This window comes from Megalops cyprinoides, chromosome 3 (assembly GCF_013368585.1).
Source record: "Megalops cyprinoides isolate fMegCyp1 chromosome 3, fMegCyp1.pri, whole genome shotgun sequence".
Lineage (NCBI taxonomy): Eukaryota > Metazoa > Chordata > Actinopteri > Elopiformes > Megalopidae > Megalops > Megalops cyprinoides.
Window position 1 is genome coordinate 24534768 of NC_050585.1, and position 22109 is coordinate 24556876.

A 22109-nucleotide genomic window follows, 5' to 3' on the forward strand; every position below is an offset into this window, starting at 1 on the left:
TACAATGGGAAACAAATAACGCATCATGAGTCAGATTCAGTCTGTACATAAAAAAGCATTTAAATGTCATTTCAAAATAACAGAAACTGCAACACACAAATGTTAAACATTTGTAGTGTCATTGCATGCACCGAGTTGTGTTTTTGGAATGCAACTTTGCAATTTGTGTGAGGAAAGTCACATAAGCGTGTACCTGACACAACAGGACCTCAACGAGATCCAGATAATGAGAACAAGTGAGGAAAGTTATCAGAATAATTACAGTGTAAAACCATACTCATGTTTATATAAATTAGAACGTGACTGCAGGGCTAATCGGATTTCACTTAAGATGATTCTGGATAATGGCATTCATACAGCATTTTTTGTAAATAATGATTTTCTTAGTATAAAATTATTAGCAAAGTTAGTTTACAGTGGCACCAGCTTTATTGTCACATGTGCAAAAGGGAGTCTCAGTGGTTGAAATGGACAGTTGGAGGCTATTGCCAGAATATTCCGCTCATGGTGTGCTCGTGGCCTTGCTGCACTTCAGCGGTGGGATTAACGGAGGTGAAATCCACAGTGAGCTGGCTCTCACCTTTTGTCCCCAGAGGTTGAGGATTGTGGGTGGCTCTGATGTTGTGGGCTGTTGCTACTCACTGGGGGCCCAGTTCTAGTAAGGAGTGTTGGAAAATGGCTGTGTGCCTCCTGTTGTCACCATCAGCGTAAATCATTCCCAACACAAACTGTTCCCATCGGAGAGGTCCCAAGTGGAGTCCAAGAGAAGAGATGTGCTCTTCTAGTACAAGCTGCACCAAGACGGTCACCTGCCTTAGGGATCCCACAGTGTCTCCCGTATTTCTTAGTCATTCCTTGCTGCTGTCAATTAGGTGTCAAACTGTTTTTCTTAAAGAAATGTTTCATTGTAAAAGACAAAAGATCCAGCTGCAAAAGAATGGCAGTCAAGTTATACAGTGAACATATCCTCAAAAAAGCTGATCAGTCTTTCCTGATCTGGATGCGTGTGCAAATGTATGGATTCAGTTAATATGTCTGTATGGTGCATGTGTGTGTGCGTATACATGCACATAATTGTGATAGAAAAACAGCGTGCATGTCTGAGAGCAGTCTATGAAGCCCTCAGTGCTTCAGTGCCTGAACCCGTGGCAACGCTCAGGACTGGCTGCTGGCCTCGCCAGGCACGCCCTCCGCATGGCTGGCACTCTCGTCAGCGTCAGTCGGGAGCGCGTCGCCGGCGCGGCACAGCTGCCTCTCCATGGCGGTGATGCGCTGCTTAAGCCTCTGCTGCGTGGAGGTGTATTCATTGAGCAGCCGAGCGAAGCGCGTCTGGAGCACGTCCAGTGAGGCCTCCAGCCGCTCCACCTTCTCCTCCATGTCCTCCCCTCCCATCCCGCCCCCCGCGCTCTCGTCCAGCAGCCCCTCCTTCATCAGGATCTCTCGCCCGCGCTCCTCCAGCACCCTCTTGGCGTCGGGGTACTCCGTCACCGCCTCCATCAGGTCGTCCTTGGACAGGCAGAAGAGGTCGGAGTAGCCAATGCTGCGGATGTTGGCCGTCCTCCGGTTGCCCATCTTGCTCCCTTGGATGTTGAGGATGCTGATCTCCCCGAAGCAGCCGCCGGCCGTCAGGAGGGCGTACTGCGTCACCCCATCGTCCGCCACCACGGCCAGGCGGCCCTCCTTGATGATGTACATCTCCTTGCCGATGTCGCCCTTGCGGCAGACGTAGTCCCCGGGGCTGAAGACCTGCGGCCGCAGCTTGAGCACCAGCTCCACCAGCAGCCCGGCCTCGCAGTCCTGGAAGATGCGCACCTTCTTCAGCGTCTCCAGGTGCACGTTGATGGCGATCTCGGCCCGCAGCTTGTTGGGCAGGTTCTTCAGCACCTCCTGCTCGTCCACTGCCTTCTTGTTGGTCCACAGGTAGTCGAACCACTTGATGACGCGCGTCTCCAGCTCCTTGCTGACTTTGCGGAACTGCATATAGTGCTTGATAGCGTCTATGCGGGCCTGGAACTCGGCCCGCGTGGCGTTCATGTTGGAGATCATGGAGCCCACGTTTCCCACGATGGTGGCGAAGATCAACACACCCACCAGGAAGTCAAAGACGACAAACAGGTACTCCTCATCGCGAGCGGGCGCTGGCATCTCTCCGATTGTGGTGAGGGTGAGGGTGGACCAGTACAGGCAGTACACGTAGCTTCGGGTCAACGAGCTGTACTCTGGGTTTGTGATGTTGGGGTACACCCAGGTGTCTGAGCCAAACCCGAGGGACTTGGAGATAGCGAAGTAGATGCAAGCGTTCCAGTGGATGATGACCAGGATGTAGAGCACCAGGTTGCAGATGCGGAAGATGTTGGGGTAGTTGGTGCGTGTCTCGGTGCGGTCGAAGAACTCGAACATGCGGGGGAAACGCAGCAGCCGGTTGAAGCGCAGCTGGGGTGTGTGTATACCTGTGGCCAAGTAAGCCAGATCTGTCGGCAGGATGGACACCACATCCAGCTTAAACTGCATTGTGTGGACGTAGCTGTCCCTCAGCTTGGCCAGGTCCTTCACTAGCAGACCCTGTTCCAGGAAGCCTGTGGAAGGACAAGGAGACACCATTAGTAACGAAGGCAGGTTTGGTTGTGGTTAACAGTTGGCTCATTTGCCATTTGGTTCATTTGAATATTTTCCTAATTAAAAAGCTGCACTCCAAAGCAGATGCCAAAAAGGTGCTTGCTACAAAGCAGGGCTCCTTCTATTCACACACCCTAAGTTATGCACACTTAGTTTTGGAATCTATGTTCTGTAATCATACAGCAGGGGGCAGTTGCACTTCCAGCATGAATGACAATGGCTGGTTTTGTCAGTCTTGAAAATTTATTAATGAGCAGACTGGCAGTTAAATGCTGAACCATTGAGTCTGTTGGGATCAAAAACACTGATGACCTTTTTGGCATCATGAGTGTTGATTTTGTGTACAAAAGTCTGTGGTCTGCCATTGATCAGTTAACGGCTATTGAGCAGTTTGGTTATGCTAAACAATATTTGGAGGTTTTCTGGCCATACTTTCTTTAGGTTAGCGATAGATTTTGGCCCTTTTCTTGTTCTGTTTTTTTTTATACACACATAAAAACTATAAAAACTATACTGTAGAACTGAACTGTGGGTTAATGAAGTGGTTAACTGTGGAGTTGTTCCCACAAAACTCCACAGAGGCACAGAGACAAGACGGGTTAATCCTCTTGGTTTGGTTCCCTTTTTGACCTGGTTGTGTAATTGCCTCCTGGGAAGGACGTTAATTCTTTCTTCTCCCATGCATTATCTCTCACTCTCTTTCTGTCTCTCTCAATCTCTGTCTCTCAAAGACACACACACACACACACACACAAGTGAGTTTGAACTTGGCCCCTTTCCGGTCCTTGATGAATTGGCTGTTGCTCTAGGATATGTTAAAAAAAACATTAATTGGATGGGGGTAAGATATGATGCACAAGAATGGGGGGGTCTGACCTGTGCGCAGCCGAACAAAGGTGTCTAGGATGTAGATGGCATCCGAGACGTAGTCCAGCACTAGCCAGAGAATTAGGTGACTGGTTTGCAGCTCGTCGAAGCAAGCCCTGCAGAATGACAGCGGAGAGAGGGCACAGTGCATTCAGGAGACCTGAAGCTGACAGAGGGCCTGCCAAAGAGCACTCCTTCCCAGGTCTACAAGCATCATTGTTAACAAGGGAGGTAATCCCAAACATGCAGGAGTGACCTAATTATGAAATGGGAACATAATGAGGCAGCAGCTGTTCTATGTTGTCTCTCTGGATAGAGCCTGACATTGCGTATCACACACACTACCTGAGCAGAACCAGTCATGAGTGCACAGGGACACTTAATAATCTGTGAAGTCAAACAGTGATAGACAAAACTGACTACAAAACAGCTTGGTTTGGGTGTTTAAAAAGTACTATTTTCTTTTGCGATGAAACCAAATTGCAGCCAAATTTGTGCTGAACCCCCACGACTCTGCTGTGTAAGAAGTGCGCTTGATATGGGGACACAGGCGTGTGGGGTATTGGTGCAGCACAGAAGGATTATCCCACAAATAGTGTCCCCTGGGCTGGCTAGATTACCAGCTTATGAAATCCACACTCTTAGGTCAAACCCCTCACTAATCCCTCCTGTCTGACCATCTAGAAATCAGCTGTTCAAAATGAGATGCAAGAGAGGGCTGCCATACCTGGCCACTAGGAGGCACCAGTTGTAGAGCACAGCACCAGCGATGACAAACAGCCAGCGGTAGTACATGTCGTCTGCGGGTGCCACGACAAAGGCCTCCCACTTCTTCCTGTGGGCACAGAGCGGCAGAATAAAAATCACAGACCTTTGATTTTGTCAGGCACAGCAAATTATCAGCGTTCTGCTAATATATCAACAACACAAACAAAAATCCAAAAATATACAATTTATAAGCAAAAATAGGCAATTTATATAGAGTAGTGCTCTCCATTTTGTTTCTTTTGAACAAAAAACAAACAACAGTACATCTGTAGATAAAAAATGGACAAAAAAATGCTACACAGCAACACAGGCATAGCTGCACAGAGGAGATGTGATACTGGATGTCTGACAACAAAGGGAAGAACTTTCTAGGCAGACAGTTAAGGTGAAATGCATTCTTAGCTGCCACTCTGTCACCTCTTCTCCCCAGCAGCACTGATCACTCAGCAAGCTGTTCAGGGACCAGTGCTGGAAGGTATTGAGGAGAACCCAAGTGTCAGGGCGTAGCAAACCCAAATGGGAGGAAGTACACACCCAATGGAGCTGTGGGGTGAGATGGACAAATGTGCGCGCACACACACACACACACATACAGACGTACATACAGACATGACAATTGCAAATGCTTTAGGAGGTAGCCATACTTAACGCCCTCCTTTCCATCGGTGCCATTGTTGCTGTTACGGCTGGGGGCAACTTGCAGCTCAGGCCCGCGGAAACGCTCCAGGAAGGAGTCCGGCCGCTCCTCTTCCTCCAGAAGACTCTTGTGGGCCCATTCCCTCAGAGTCACTACCAACCTCACCAAGCTAGGAGAGAGTTACAGAGCTTCACATCAGCCACAGGAGGCCACTATGAAGTGATACTGTTTATCCGTTCCAAAGAACTGGCAGGATCATAAAAAGCTTATACCACCTATGATTCTCTAAAAGAAAAAAAATCTACTTGGTCACTAATAAACAAACACATTTACTATTCACACATTGAGAATGTTTTTGTACGTATAGTGTGCATACAATGAAAATGACAAAGAATTTTGAATTAATTCAAAATTCAATTTTTTTCATGCTTGGAATTTGTTCCTTCAAATGAGTTTCACGTCTGCTCCAGACCAGTTGGCCCACATACACAAGCACACAAATTTCAGCAAGATTTTTTTTGGAATTCTAATAAAAGTGTACAAGTATCATGTTTATATGTGAACTAAATTGCAGTTGAAACACTTAATCATAAAAACGTGATTCAATTTGAAATAAACCAAAAATATTCTAACTAATGTAATTCATAGCTTTATTCTGCCATCTTGTCATTCAAGCCTGTGAGCTAAAGACAGCAAGACATTACATTTCATTACATTACATGCATTTAACAGACAGTCTTATCCAGAGCACCTTCCAGCACAATAGAACATAAGTGTATCCATTCAATTTAAACAAGAAATAGTGTCAGACCAGACTCACAACACTCCTAGACCAGTGAGTGTGAGCATAGCACTATTCAAGCCCTACAAGTTAACTTGTGCACTCTGACAAAAAGCAAATACACTACGATACAACAGTTCCTAGGACACAAATTCATAACACATCAAAACACTACACTTAAAATTAACATCAAATGTTAGAAGTAGCAGTTGTTACGGGGTGGGGATAGAAGTGGAACTGACATGCAGTTTGAAGAAGTGGGTCTTCCATGTTGGAAGATGGTGAGCGATTCTGCTGTCCTAACCCCCATGGGGAGTTCATTCCACCACTGAGGGACCAGTACAGACAGGAATTGTGTCTGAGAAGAGCGACCCTATTGGGTTGGGACAGTCAGTTGCCCTGTAGATGAAGAGCACAGCAATCTTGAGGGAATATAGAGTTTGAAGAGGGCTTGTATGTATGAGGGGGCTGTCCCATTCACTGTCCTGTATTCCAGCACCAAGGTTTTGAACTGATGTGAGCAGTAACAGGAAGCCAGTGAAGTGAGGTGAGGAGGGGAATAACTTGACTATGTTTAGAGAGATTGTAGACAAGTTGTGCAGCTGCATTTTGGATTAGTTGTAGAGGTTTGATTGCACACACAGGAAGGCAAGCATACAGGGAGTTGCAGTAGTCCAGGTGTGAGAGGACCAGGGCCTGCACTAGGAGCTGTGTTGAATACATAGTGAGGTGGGGTGGATCCTTCGGATGTTGTAGAGGAAGAATCTGCAAGCCATATTCACTGCTGTCACCTGAGAGCAGAAGGACAGTTGGCTATTGAGCATTACATCAAGACTATTGACAGTGCTATTGGTTGTAAGGCTTGTAGAGTCTAGGTTGAGGGAGAGCTCTTGAAATGGGGAGGACTTGGATGGGATGAAAAGCATCTCGGTTTTATCCAGGTACAGCTTCAGGTGGTGATCCACCATCCATTGTGAAATGTCTTTCAGGCAAGCTGAGATACATGCAGAAACCTATATGTCAGACGATGGAAATGACAGGAAGAGTTGCATGTTGTCGGCATAGAAATGATATGAAAAACTGTGGGAGGAGAGGACAAAGCCAAGAGATTTCATGTAAAGAGAGAAGAGCAGGAGGCTGAGTACAGAGCCTTGAAGGACAACCCACCCCTCCAGGACACCCTGAAGAGGTAAGACTTAACCCAAAAGAGAGCGGTGTCACCAATCCCCAATGTAGCCAGGGTAGATAGAAGTAGAGCATGGTTCACTGTGTCAAAGGCTGGAGAAAGGTCTAGAAGAATCAAGGCTGAGGATTGGGATGAAGCTCTGGCTGTTTGAAGAGCCTCAGCAATGTTGAATAGGGCAGTCTCTGTGGAATGACCAGCCCTGAAACCAGACTGAAATGGATTGAGAAGGTTGTTCCGGGAGAGAACAGAGGAAAGCTGGTTAAGAAAGGAGGATACAGCAACGAGAGAAGCCTATGCCTGAATTTCTCCAGAGAACAGGGCTATGATTCAGACAGATGTTTTGATCTAAAATTGATTTAGATGTTGGAGCCCTTTGAAAATCGGGATTATTTTCAGTGGTTTATCGATGTTGTGGACTGCTCACACAGAGAAAATAGCTTCCTTTTTCCCTTTTGACGGCATCAACTGCACCCATGGCTCGGAGGTCAGAATGTTCTAATATGGGATTGTTGGGATGCTTACCTATGTTAATCAGAGATACCCCTCATAAGCATCTAATTTAAGAACACTGGGTGTTTATGCATGTTTCATGTATCCGACATGAATTTTTAGTACGCGTTTTTTTCCAAGAGCAAAGTATGATCATTTCCACAAACATTTTGATGAATGAGGCCCTTTGTACTTACACATTGGATCTACTTAATGGAATGAGGGGAGGGAGAATGATAGGGAAGGGGTTATCTGACTAACCGCTTCAATTTCAAAACTACTCACAAAACTCTCAGAAGCAAGGTTACTAAAACAAGCTGGAGGGAATTAAATCTTCTGTGCCCAAAGAACTGCCAGTGATTCAGACTGCCTGGGAAAACAACCTCAGTATTCCACCCCGCTGTCAGTGAATCTATTACACTGGGTTTCTGCTGTACCCAAACTCACCGTGACAAGGCACCTCTCCCACGAAACGAGTTCCGTGAGCTGGGCCCATGAGGTTCGAGGGTTGCCACCCGCTGTAGTTCCGAGGATGTGTCATCACACACAGACTGTATCCTGCAGAGACACCAGCACTTCAGTGTATTCTGCAACAAGCCATACCACATTTCCACTCTTCCACTGAGACATAGACAGGGAGACTCACACAAAACCAGGTAAGGGCTTGAGAAAACTGTATTGCCATGCCTCACCACCATTCATACAGTGCATCAATGGCAAAGACCCATAGCTACTGGTGGCTTTGCCAGCAATGGACCAGTTACTTCTTTCTCTGTGTGGACCTTAAATACTCGCCTCTCATTGGCCCATGTGATGCATCATGGATAACCAATGGGAAGCAATTCACCCAGTTCTATTGATTTTGACCGAAGACTGTACACACACACATGCATACTCACCGGCTCAGCGTGCTCTCTGCTCTCTCAGGCTCCTCCTCCAGAGACGTCTTCACTGACAGCCGATGGGCTGACAGGTCTGTGCTCTCTGCTGCCACCTGGCCTGTCATCCTGTCGCCCTGTGCAGAGAGAGGTGTGGTCACACACAGACACACTCATGTGTTTGCCATGCAGCCCAGCCAGGTAGCTGTTACCAGTGGAAAAATGTCACTTGTCACTACTGTTACAGTATTTTTAAATTGCATTACTGCTTTAGAATTATCTTATTTTATTTGATTTAGTTCAATTGTACATATACAGTACTTCAGGTAAAAATGTCAATAAGAAATCACTTTGGGAAGCCATGCAAATTACCGGTATGCGTTTTTTTGTCAAATCGAGACATCCTTAAATCATGGATAGAAAGACAAAAATTCAGATGCACTCATCACCATCCATGCACACAGAACTATTATAATAGTATCAAACCCCCTATATTAGAAAAAAAGTGATGATGCCTGTGATAGCCCAAGTTACTGTTCTTTTTAGGATTATTTTCATTACACTACATTACAATCATTTAGCAGATGATCTTATCCAGGGAGACTTCCACCACAATAGAACAATAAGTGTACCCATTCAAATTAAATGAGCAGGTGCCGGACCAGGCTAACAACACTCCCAGACCAGTGAGTGTGAGCTTAACACCATTCAAGCCCTACCACAAGTTAACTTATTCAATCTTACTAAGCAGCAGACTAGGCAACAGAAGCCAACTATACTCCCATATACTACCAATTTCCTACAGTATTCAGAGTAAGTATTCATCCACCTGTATTTATGGAGGTTTGTAGAAGACTGCCCAACATTAAAGTATTAGTTCTCACAGCCTTTAAGTAACACAGTTCTCCTGGGTTATGGAAGCGTGTTGGAGTGTCTTCAGCATTCCATGAACTGACACAGTATTAAGAAAAAGTGGTGGTCGGTCTCCATAGCGCTGAAGTGTTTTTGATAGTGTGTGACAGAGTGGAGCATGGGGACGGCCATCCAATGGGGACAGTCTGCCAACAGCCCTCACCTGGGGCTTTGGGGAGAGAAGCCGCTGTCACCGTGGAGACAATCTTTGCATCCATAGCAACAATAGGTAAGACAGCAATGACTTCTTCCCCCCATCAAACTCAAAGAGAAGAGAGAGAGCCTCTCAGCACATGCTTGAAACGTTGCCTGTGCTTTGCCACTTTGACCGCAAGTCACCGCACACCACCATTTTTACCTGCCTGATAACTAGAATCACTACCTAGAGAGACAGAGGGGCAGGGACCAGGAAAAATAGGCTACCTGCACACAAAATTCTGGGGTGCTTTTCATATACAAAAACACAGTTGGTTGGCCGTAACATATAACTCTCCTCAGTCATTGCCACAATGCCACCATGCACTGTGAATGACTGAGTTGGCTGCTGTGATCATTCTGTGATTCAAAAAGCTTGGGTTTAAAATCGCAGCTTATCGAAAACCTTGAACTAGAGTGCCAAGCGTCACTGTGAAACAAAGGAGGTCAGTAGAGCACAACAAATTACCAATGCCTCTGTTAATTACTAATAAAGTGACTCATGTTACCTCTGTGTCAAACACTAAAGAGAGGGTGGAGGTGAGGCCTGCAGTAATCATGGCAGAATGGAACAGACAGTTAATGAACGATTTAGAGCCTCGTTAACAGCGTTTTACTAATTGGCCGTTCACTGGGGAGCCCGGCAGCCTCAGACACAGCACTGTGTTCTGCTCTGTTGCCCTCTGTATGCTCACAAACACCTGTAAACAGCGTGCCTCACATCACTACATAGAGAAAGAGAACCAAAGCATAAGAAAGCTAGCCAGTTACATCACCTGATGACCTCAGAAAGCTTCCAATACTTGCACACAAGAGTAACAAATCCTGCTAAATGTTTGCACAGGCTAAAGCATTCCCCCACAGCTGCCGTACCGGGTGGCCAGTGTGTGAGGCTCTGAGACCTACTCTGTGATGTTTTGCAGTGGGTTGGAGCACGTTTAAGTTGGGCAAGAAAGCATAGCTTGTATGTGGAGCAGAGGGTGGAATGTGCAAAATCTTAAGACACCTGTGCACACTTGTGTTTGCGTGTGAGAAAAAGCGAGTGTCTACTCTGTTGACGCAGCAAGGGCGCATTCGATAAAGTCAGTCGGGCACTTACCGGCTTGTCCTGCTTCCCGTTAGTCCAAAGAAGCCTCACCGGCCGTCCCGCCTCGAAGAAAATGCTCCTTCCCAGTCGTCACTCCCCATAGCAAAAGACTCGGAGACCAGGAGCATAAACTCTTCCCCAGCCAGCCCCTTCTCCAAATCCCTTTCTCTTTCTCAACCTTTTGCCTTGTCCTTTCACACCACTTCTCCAAAGTCCCCTGTCTGTCTTCGTCTCAGTGTCTGTCTGTGTTAGAGGGGTCACTGCCTCCCTGCTTCTGAAAGGTGCCGGGGCATCGTGCAAGCAGTTGATCCCAACCAAGGTGAGATGAGAGTGGGAAGAGGGAAGAATGAGCGGGAGGGGAGGGTTTGTGTCGGTTTCAGGCAGGCAATTAGCATAAAATGCTCCACATGACACACACCTATTCCCTCCCCCCTCTTCATCTGCACAAGAGGGAAAACAAGGCAAACTCTCCCTCTCTGTCTATTCACACAGGTCTGCCCACGGAGGAGTGGAAGAGGTGAGCACCATCCAGGCCGCTTTGTGCATACATTAGGGCTCGTTTCCTCTCAAGGAGCAGAGACTCTTGTCATTCAAGACCCCTCTGCTTGCTTTGAAGTGTAAGGAGGGTTGCCAGTTTCATGCTCTACTCCACACCAAGAGGCAAACCATTCTTTACACTTGGATAACCTATCCTGACTTGTTACACGCTTATGACTACAGTACTGTGCTAATTAGTACCGCACACAACAACACTGTTAAGTTTACTCCCAGAGCAGCACAAACACAGAACTCCACAAGGGGTGAACCAACCCCCTACCTCTGGTTTTCTCTTTCCTCTTCATCAAGCTCTCTGACAGACTGTGACGGATGTTTGCCAAGAAGACTTGTTAGGCACTCGCGAGAGAGTCCAGCTACACCGGGGGAACGCTTGGGGGACAGAGAGGGGCTGTTTGAGCGACAGAGAGTGGTGGCAGCATCTGTTCAAGCAACACAACAGCACCTAGGGCTCTGTTTGTTTTCTCCCCCACACGCGCTCAGTACACAGCACGGTCCTGCTTCCAAACTCTGCATCACACCAACAGAGACTCAACCACTCACCCACCATCATAAGTGACTGCCTTACTGACCCACTCGCTCCCACCCAGTCTCTTTTGGGACTATACTGACCCACTGACTCCCACACTAATTCACTCTCTCTCCCTTTCCCTTACTTCCACACCGTCTATCTCATGACTATACTAACCCACTCACTCCCACACTGTCTCTCTCATGACTATTCTAACCCACTGACTCCCACACTAATCCACTCTCTCTCCCTTTCCCTAACACTCTGCTTTAAAAACTCACTCACTCCCTAACTGACCCACTCGTTCCCACTCTTACATCATCCCTTTCAAACGAATTTCCCTCCACACTGACTCGCTCACCCCCCACCCTCTCACCGTCCTACCAACCGACTCACTCCCACACATTACTCACTTACAGCCAGGGTTCGAATTACGGGTGGGATTGGGGGAGTCTGACCCCCCTAATTAAGACTTGGATCCCACCAACAGCATTGGCAGTGGGTTACTTTCAACCTGTTCCCCTTTATCCTTCTTGATTAACAATAAAACAAATAATTTACAGAATAATCGACACCAATCACGTAATTAGAATAAATGATTATGCTCGCTAAACACCGCAGATTGTCTGAAATTTGTTTGCTATTGCGAAAGCTACAGAATGAGATTGTTTAATTAACAAGGATGGCAATTTGAATAATTAAGTAGCAAGTAATCCCAAAGCTTTGTCTTTTAAATGTTTCACATTATAGCTTTCTTGTGTTACAAAATTCAAATTACAAAACGTAGCTAAATTTAGTGAAATCAATTTAAATTACTGACAATAAACTTTTAGGTTAGGTTGAGTGCAATGAACAATAACGTTTAGAACACAGACCTCACAAAAGCTGTGATGTGTCATGAGCATTTAATGTAATTTAAATTGACAAATGCCATCCTTGTTAGCTCACGTTGTAGCTTTCGCAAGCACACAAACTACAGTCTGCGGTGTTTCGCGAGCATAATCATTTATTCTAATTACGCGATTGGTGTCAATCAAGGAGGATAAAGGGGAACAGGTTGAAAGTAATGATAGATTTAAAGGTAGTGTTCGGGTTTTCCCTTGTTTCCAGCTCACCCGCCACCACTGCTGTTGGGGGGGTCCAAGTCTTAATTAGGGGCGTCAGATCCCCCCCTCCCCCCAATCCCACCCGTAATTCGAACCCTGCTTACAGCGCCACAGTATCACTACGCAGCCGTAACAATGCAACACAGGGAAGTTTGCAGAGGGGGAGTTCACAGAGAAAGCTGTTAGCGCAGTCTCTGGAGCTGCCCTGTCGTCCCCCTCCAGACTCCACACCCATCAGAGGAGAAAGAAGAGACGGTGCTGAGTGCCGGGGACGTGTCCCCTGGGCTTTCCACAGCGTACAATGAACAAGGAGAAAAACAACAGGGGAGAGCAGATTTCACCTCTGTGGTACATGTTCACTATATGACCTCAGAACCATGGGTGAGTCTTCGTTGACTTGTTGTGGTCCAATTAACCAGCAGCAAAATGAGCGAAACAGTCAGTTTGACGACTCATCAGCTACGTTTGATAGTGGAGTTTGCTGGGCCAACATGCTAGCTGATATATTAGTTAAAATGGATTTAGCTTGTTGAAACACATCCGTGTTGTTGTAAAAAAACATAAATTCCTACAATGCATCAAACCATTTACAAATACACATAAAACTCAAAGAAAAAATCAAATCAAAAAATCATCTAAAATCAGTGAATAAAGTTTGTTATGAGCAAAGCTACATGTACACACCTCAGTGTACATTGCAAGTGCAACTTGGGAAAGGGTCAACAACAGTAGTTAGGTAGGTCTGGGTGTGCTGTGCTAGCTACAGTCCATCCACAATTTTTGCAAGCTGGTGCCGTAAACATTATCACAGCAATCGAAGCAAGTGCAATCTCTGCAGTGTTTATACAGCATATTTCTGTAACCACAAAGCCTGTGATGTTCGAGTGACAAAAAACCACAAACACTCAAGTAAATTTGTTATGCAGAACATTGCCATTAGATTGACTCATCTTAGGTTACATTGCGCCTCAATTTTTGTATTAAATAACGTTATATAACCATGCTAAATAATCTTCATCACGTGTGCTGTTTTGAAAGCTAACTCGCTAGGTGTTATCCGTCTCTCACCTGCTGCTAGCCATTAGTTGCCAAGTGTGTGAAAATCTGCAGTATCCTCTCTGTCACAATTTCTGTACTAGACACTGTCATTCCTCCTTCAGTTCCTTTGCATATTAGGACACATTAATACACAATAACACAAAAGGATCAGGTTCGGCTTTTGATAACATGGGTTACACACAAACTGAGAGACACTGTTACGCTGCAAATAGATTTATTTTCGTTTGAGTAATTACCCCATAACAGATTTATTTAACAGCTTGTCTCATGATTACAAAGCGTAATGCAGCCAAACATCGTTATCACAAGAATGTTAGTATTAGTGTTGACAATATTTTCCACTTGTAAAAGTACTTTCAAAAGTAAACCTCTGAGCTTTGCCATATTTTTATTTTTCCGTCATACAACACCTGGTGACCTGGCACACCAGCGTGGAATTCTACACATCACAAAGTCTCTTCTTCAGATTCCAGGATGTGTTTTCTTTTAAAAAAAAGATTGTTCATGCATAGTTAATTTTCTTTGTATTGTTTTCCTTTATGTAAAAAGCACATTTGAGTAAACACGTACACTAGACACAGACTAAAATGCGTTCATAGCTATGGAATGTTTTAAAGCTTCTACCTGAAATTTATGTGTTTTGTATTGTTTTGGTAATTTGTACAGACATACATGTACATATGTATATGTATGTATGTGTGTGTATGCAACAAGAAAATAAGCATCTGTTTCAATGGTACATCAAGCCACGAAGGAAACACTGACACAGAATCACTGAGCCAATTAGTTTCCAAAGTCATCAAACAGGGGTGCAGCTGGTTTAAAACATCAGCTGTGCCTTGCGGCCAACCACACCCATCTTTCAATCTCATATCCTCCAGAAACAAGTATGCATATAAAATATACCAGGCCAGAAACCGGCTTCTGTTCATGAGAGAGATGTATTGCATGTGAGATATGAATGCATTTCACTGTGTACCTTTGCAGATCAAACCTGCGCTTGTGGGGTTTTGATCAGCAATCTGGTCTGTTTATGGTTCAACCCCTTTCCCATGTCAGCCTATCCCCAATTCCAGCGTGGCTAATAAAATTCTTCAGTTAAAGCTCCTGTGCAGGGATTAAAAAATAGTGTGGTAGTGTGAACTCTGTTTGCAGTATGAATAAATAAAAATAACTTTGAAATACAACCTAAAATTAAATTTGAAAACATTGGCTAGATGTAGCATTCACACCACTGTTTACTGGTGATGGCCAACTTCCAACATGCTGATTTCTTCCCTGGAAGAAGGAAGTTTGGTTTTGGAGCAATGATAATCTCTTTCATGGGAAAGAGACATAGAATGGCATCATACTTCTGGAGACAAACACTTTGATTTTTTGACAGACTTCCTTCAAGCAGGAAGTTGAGGCTGAAATTGAAAGCTTTGAAACTTTCTGTATTCTTCTAATTAGATAAAAATGGTCCAACAAAAGGTTGCATTTATCTCTACCCCAGCAGGGTAATTTAAGTGGAAAACAGGAAGCCCTATTTCTGACTGCACAGGGTCTTTAACATCTGCTCAGAACATGTCTGCATTCATTCCTTTGACCAGAAGCCTTTTATCCAGCAAATGGCTTGTGGGAGAGATTTTTTGGCTTTGCAGTGGCGACAGGGCACGCTCATTACACCCTCTTCATTCCCCGGCCCATCAGGCAAGCGAAGACCGTCATCACCAACTTGGGCTTGACTTCCACCAAGTCGTCGGGGAGGGCGTAGACGCGTGCGCCTATCTTTCTGGCCATGGACACGGCGTACCTGTCGAAGTAACACAGCTGATGAGGTGGGGTAGGGCAGCTACAAGTGTGGACGGAGCATTTCAAACACTGACCTACAGGTGAATGGGGCATTATATACAGTACCAGTCAAAGGTTTGGACACACCTGGGTGCATGTTTCCCATTATGTTAAAGAAAAGTGTGTCCAAACTTTTGACTGGTACTGTTCATGAGCATATGGGCCAGTGCAAATCCATTCATTGACCATTTCAAAAGGAGATACTGGCTGTCTGACTGTATGTGCCACACGGCAGGCTGTGCCCCCCTTCTACTGTTACTGCCTGGGTAAACAGTGTGGATTTATGGTACTAACAACCTCAACTTTACAATGTAATGGTCTGCCATAAGTTCCAGTGCAAACAAGTGGCATGGTCTCACACATTACAGGTTACAAGGTTCAGCTACCAGGATGTGTGCTCTTACTTGGCATTCTCCAGCTTGTCATCCTCAGAGAGGCTGCCCGTCTTAACCAGATCGTAGTTGATGCTGCCCGGCTGGATGGCATCGATCAAGTCCACCACTGGCAAGCTGGAGCTGATCTCTTTGTCCTAGTGAACAAGTACAAGAATATTGACATACAGATGGCATGCGGTTGCATCGTATCTCTGGTGTTACTGTTGATATTACCCAGTGCATGGACAACTAACCTTGAAGCTTGTTATCTTTGTTGTCTTGCCAGCTTCTGACAAAGTCTGATTGACCCAATTGATGATGATATCATCATTGACCTTCTGTCCATCTCCCAGGTCTTCGAGTACATTCAGTGTATATCTGCAGACATGGCAAAAATCAACAACATTAAATATCAATACAGCCTGAAGTTTTTCTACAAAATTACCCCTCTGTCTAATTAAATTAATTTCACAAAATTCCCTTACTCTCCTTCAGATCTCATCAAACCATTATGACTTATTGAACAACTGTCAAAAGCAGAACAATGCAAAGTTACTGGTTTGATTTCCCTGCTGACAGGGAACTGCTGACAACTCGCTGCAATACGAGTTGTCTGTTGATATTTGCAATCTGTTGATATTTCCGTCTTCAGCGTTCCTTCGCTTGACGGGACCTGCCAATGTCACACACACACACACACACACACACACACACACACACACACACACACACACACACACACACACACACACACACACACACACACACACCTGTCACACAGATGTCTCCTCCTACCTCCTCATCAGTTGCCACACTAGGGCCAGAGTGAGAGTGGCATTGCCATCATTCAGGTCCTGCCCACCGATGCCCACTAGGGAGAATTTGGCCTCGTTCTTCCCCAGCTCGACAGCATAGTTGCAGTTCTCAAGCTGTTCAGGCAGATGAGAAAATTGGTAAGGATCAACAGAGATTCTCTCTATGTGCTTTCTGCCCCCCCCCCCCCCCCCCCCGCCACCAAAAGAAATCTAGGATCAGCCTACCCAAAAATAATGCAACCCTTATGTGAAACAGGCTGAGACTGAAACAGTATCAGTGCTTTACACTGAAATACACAATAATATAGAATGATTAAAATAGAATAGCTGATATTAAATATTGTACACATAACATATTGTACACAAAAAAACAAGGTACAGAAGACTTTTCCACAAAGAAACTGGTTAGATAGGTTTTTTATTCATTACATTCATATCATTTACCTTCTTCATGTTGGCCCCAATTTTCGGATAGGGTGGCTTGTTGACCTTGTTGCTCCAGTCCACCGGGACCTTTATTTTCTCATAAAGCTGCAGGATGACCAGGGCGTCTTGCAGGTCTCTGTGGGTGAAATGACAGTAGCTATAGGAACCACTCAACACAGTTTTTTCTCACTGTCAGTCTGACCTGGGAACCCGTATTGTACCACTATGCTTCTTCTCACTGCTATTACACATACAATATCAGTCAAGTTTGGACACACCTACTTTTTCTTTATTTTTACTATTTTCCACATTTTAGAATAACAGTAAAGACATGAAAACTATAGAAAAACACAAATGGAATAATACAGTGACCAAAAAAGGGTTAAACAAATCATAACTATTTTATATTTTAGATTCTTCAAAGTAGCCAAAAAATATTTTTCTAAATTGCTTTTTTTGTAAAGAAATTCATACATCAACCTCACTATATCTGTGTAAGAAACAAAATTCAAGAATTTAAGCGTAAGCCTTTAGATCAAAATGTCTTTGAATGCATGTTTTCCATTGTCTTAATCAGGCATGTCCAAACTTTTCACTGGTCCTGCATGCTGTTAGGTGCAGCAGCTCATATTCCCACTTTTCCCAGCTGCACCTCTTCAGCTCATGGAGCACGACAGCACCTTCAACAAGTGTTTTGTTAGACATCGACGTACAACTTTCTGAGGGAGAATCTGATACTGGGACAAGTATTATGAAACAGAATCATCACTAAACTGTAGCAGGTATGACAGTCAGACAGCATTAGAGCATGTGAGAGCACTCTGAGCATCCCTCAGCACAGCAGTATGTGGGGAAAAAGTGCTGGGTCACAGAAGGCAATTAACCCAAGTGTTGGCTCTCCCTGTGGAGGGACACCTACCCATACAGGTGGTTGACGTGAGGGTTCACGCCCAGGGAGTTCATCCAGTTACGGAAGGTCCTCTCCTCTCGAGTCTCACCTGGGGACAGAGAGCAAAGTCATCAGTACTGCGGGTGAGCAGGTTATCAGAGAGATGAGGATAGTGAGGTCATGTGCTTAACTGTCACCCAAATCATCTGATCTGAATGACTCTCAAGACTTCAACATGCAGATGTTAGCCATCCAATTTTTACCCAGGCGTTTGGAAAATTGCAGTGTATGGTGAAACTTGAAAATAAAAATATTCATAACTGTGGCATTATTTCATATAAATTCATATTTTTGCTTTGCATCAGATAAGATTAGATATGTAGGCTGGCACAAAACGCTGGAATTGGATTTTTTGCATTCTCATCTTTCTATTTTACAAAGTCCAATGAAATGCCTGCCAGCTTTCAATCTGAATTTTGAGCAGTGTGGTAGCTTCACGCAAGAGTCTATGTCCCAGCAGGGGGAGCTCTAACCCAAGAGGTTGTATGTAGCTGCATAGACTGTGTGCTGTATACCAACACAGGAACTTCTCCATTTGATAAGAATTACTAATCGCAGTGTTTACGGACCACAATTTCAACATTCTTACCGCAGAATTAATGGTTGCTTGTTTATGCCCTGTTCATCAGACCGTTTCATCAATATTTACCCCAGAACAGGAAGTTAAGATGGACCAGACTAAACTCCTCATTTATTGGAGTGAGATGTGTGTGACCGGTGACACAGTACGGATGTCTGAGGGCATATGATAAAGACCATGACGCATCGTCACCTGAGGTATCCAGCTCACATCCTCCCTACGACATCTCCTCACAGTGGAGGTCTAGTGGAGTTACAGTATCTACTCGCATAACCGCATTCAACGTAACAGCGCCCTCTGTGGCCCAACACGCACCCTCCAGCAGCCCCCAGTCGATATCCTGGTTCTCTGGCTTGGTCAGGGCGGGGTACTTGTTGAAGAGGTTGGCAACAAAGGCCAGGTTGAGTTTGGGGTTGCCGCTGACGACGTCGGCGGGGGTGACGAACTGCCGGCAGCCCAGCCTGTCTGCCTGCTGAAGCATGTTCTCCGCCCTCTTCAGGTCGTCCTTCTCCTGCAGGACACGCACAGACCCGGGGTGTGTGCCAAGGCCAGAACCAGGGGAAAAAAAAAAGTCAGCACCACAAATGAACGTGACAATGAGTTCCAGACAATCAGGTGCAAGGAATAAACAAACTTTTTATATTGCCATTATGATATTCAATGCTTTGTGGGCACTTTGTGACCTCTCTAGTGACTATAAGGATCAGAGGTCACCACAAAAATCTTGAAATGGTTATGTTCATGTCCTGTAAGCCCTCCTGCTCAGACAGAACTATGTACTTTAGCGACACAAAGACTGGAAAGTACACTGGAGCCATGTGGACCCTGGAATGACCCACAGAGTAAACAGCACAGAACAGTAGCAGGATACCCGAATGAAAGGGCCATTCTCACGCACCGTCTCTCTACCCCATTGAATAACTCATGCTCTGGGCACCAACCCACAGTAGCCCACGGGACTGTTATTCACTTAAATACACCCCCTCTGCCCCATAATTCACTTCGACAGGAACTCTCCCTACACAAAACCATACAATATCCAATAGATTCTTCTAACAGAGGAAACGTGGGTTGTGATCGACAGCATTGCCTCTTTAACTGAACTCCACGCTCTAAACAGGTGTTGCTTTATGTCATCTGGTTCAGCTGATGTCACTGCAGGCGATTATCTGGGCTAGCCAGAGCTCTTTCTCAGAAAATGACAGGAAATTGCAGCATGCACTTCCAAGACCTTGTGATATCAGACTGTGCACCATACGCTGGCTATAAGGCTAATCAAGATTAAAGAAAAAGAGTTGATCGGTAGTCTTCCTTAACTAATGGTATTACTAGACTGGTGCCACTTTAAAACAGCAATTGAAATTTGGCAAGAGCTGGGTATAATTAAATTAGGAATTGTGGTTGAACTAAACTTATTTGGTACTAACTGTCATTCTACAAATGTCAATGCCCTGTGTGCAAAGTCATTTTGGATGCTGTTTTGAACTTTTACGCATACCAAATCAGACTTTGGACCAATTTGAAGACTCCATATACTCTGCTCCTTACAGTAGTTTTGTAGTGGTGTTTGTGGTCAACAACGATGAGAGATGTAAAAGTACGATAACATCTGGATTGAGCCTGGTCTCTTAACTTTGAGGAGTATATAGGGTGAGTCCTGAGCAGCAGTTTACATCACCAGCACGCCAGCTCAGTCCCCACAACGCACACTTGGCAAGTGAGACTGTTTTTATCTTTCCCACATTCCTGCATGAATTAGCAACCTCTGTCTCTAATACAAAAATGGTAATGTACTATATAGATATATGGACAAACTTTATCTCTCTCCTCTTTCTCCATCTTCTCTGCCCCACAACACAGACACTTGTGTCACAACTGCTGCAGAGCACACCAACTGCTCCCTTACCCCCGACCCCAAAATCAAGCAGTCATTTCTCACGGGAAATACATGCAAGCACTTGACATGTTTGACAGAGGTATCTATATGACAGCTGGATCTCTGAGAATGCACAGCAGATGCACATATTTCTCAACAACAATGGACAACAGAGACCACAGAAAAGAGCTTCATACAGCCTACTTATGCGGGACATGGCTGTGTTATGCAGGAGACAGACAGTGAGACTTAGGACTTTCAGCAGTTACAGAAAAGTGAACAACATATTCTTGTGTTCTTGAGTCACATGTGAACGAACAACATATTTTGGAAATTTTTAGTAATTTGAGTGTGGCCACCTAAATAGTCATGAATGCCAGTAATAAGACATCAGTGAGATATCAGTATGTATTAAAAAATAATATGGAGTACCCCATGGCTCTGTTTTGGGACCGCTTCCATTTTATCTCTACACATACTCTCTGGCAGGCAGTTCACATATACTGAAAGAATTTGAAGAATCTACCATAAGAATTTCCCTTAGCACTCAGAACTCACATACTGGAGGTAATGTGAAACCCACGTGAATTGAAAATATTTGAATTCTATCCCTCCCCATGACAGTTGGATTTGCAAACATGTTTCTGTTACCATTAACATATTTAGTACAACTTTATAAAATTATACTGTATATAATTGTATATACAATTTTATATCATTTTATTATTACAATTACAATAAAAATATAGCTGCAAGCAGCAATGAAGGGGCCAAGCACCACAGGGCCACCAGGCAGACAACTAATAAAATCAATTTTGGTGAAGACTTGAGAACATTTGTGGGAGGGGTAGCAGAAAGATTGTTTTCATTAAAAAAGGAATCTAGGAAAAAAAATTGTAACAGGGTCAGGAGTTATGCCCAAAAATGTTAGCTGAACTTTGATCTGATGGTGGCACTAAAGGGATTGATTTGCTAACCCCAAAATTGGTGAGTCCTCTATGAGTGTGCCAAATTTCACAGAAATCCACCAAGGGGTTCTATGGGCTGCCAGACTCCCATTGCAGAAAGTATAACAGTGAAAAATTCTAACAATTACAATAGGTGCCTAGCACCTTCAGTGCTTGGCCCCTAATTATGACCACTGGCCACCCGCTGTAATTCTGTTGATTTTAAAACCTACATAAGTCTTCCAATTGTAATGAGATTTAAGACAATTCAAATGAACACCCATGAGTATAATCTCATTTGGTCACACAAATGATCCTAGGAGAGCACTCACGCTGAAGCCGGCCATGTTGATGTCAATCCGAGGCTCATCTTCTTTGGTCCCTTTTGGTGCGATCTGATTCAGGAGGTGGTAGTATGCCCTGGAGTCCTGAAAGGGACACACACACACAGTTAATTTATTCTTTACCCTGGCATACCATATCAGCAACAAAAAGGTTAATTCCACAGATGACATCGGCGCAGGTGGGGGGAAAAAAAACATGAAGCATGAGGACATGCTGTGTCCACTGGCAGGGTGGTAAAAGACACTGGAACTGAAACTAAAACTTAGACTTTGAGAGGGACATTAGGGTGAAAACATACAAAAAGCATTCCTACTGAT

At 44.7% G+C, this 22109-nt stretch overlaps 2 protein-coding genes across 2 annotated transcripts in view; both read right to left on the minus strand.

The window, feature by feature from the left end:
• Positions 1-1155: 1155 nt before the first annotated feature.
• Positions 1156-8350, minus strand: LOC118774438 (cyclic nucleotide-gated cation channel-like). Its single transcript, XM_036523783.1, has 6 exons — positions 8244-8350; positions 7792-7902; positions 4896-5057; positions 4211-4318; positions 3493-3599; positions 1156-2576 (listed from the first exon to the last, which is right to left on the minus strand). The coding sequence occupies exons 1-6, from the start codon at positions 8348-8350 to the stop codon at positions 1156-1158; spliced, it is 2016 nt and encodes a 671-aa protein (XP_036379676.1).
• Positions 8351-13853: 5503 nt separating this feature from the next.
• The window catches only part of LOC118775256 (plastin-3), a 33439-nt gene continuing 25183 nt past the window's right edge, over positions 13854-22109 (minus strand). The window contains exons 9-16 of the mRNA XM_036525078.1: positions 21780-21875; positions 18940-19135; positions 18015-18093; positions 17114-17231; positions 16650-16783; positions 16109-16232; positions 15885-16009; positions 13854-15442 (exon numbers count right to left, since the gene is read on the minus strand). Of these exons, the coding sequence (XP_036380971.1) occupies positions 15310-15442; positions 15885-16009; positions 16109-16232; positions 16650-16783; positions 17114-17231; positions 18015-18093; positions 18940-19135; positions 21780-21875 (1005 nt within the window). The 3' untranslated portion in view covers positions 13854-15309. The remainder of the gene's footprint in view (positions 15443-15884; positions 16010-16108; positions 16233-16649; positions 16784-17113; positions 17232-18014; positions 18094-18939; positions 19136-21779; positions 21876-22109) is intronic.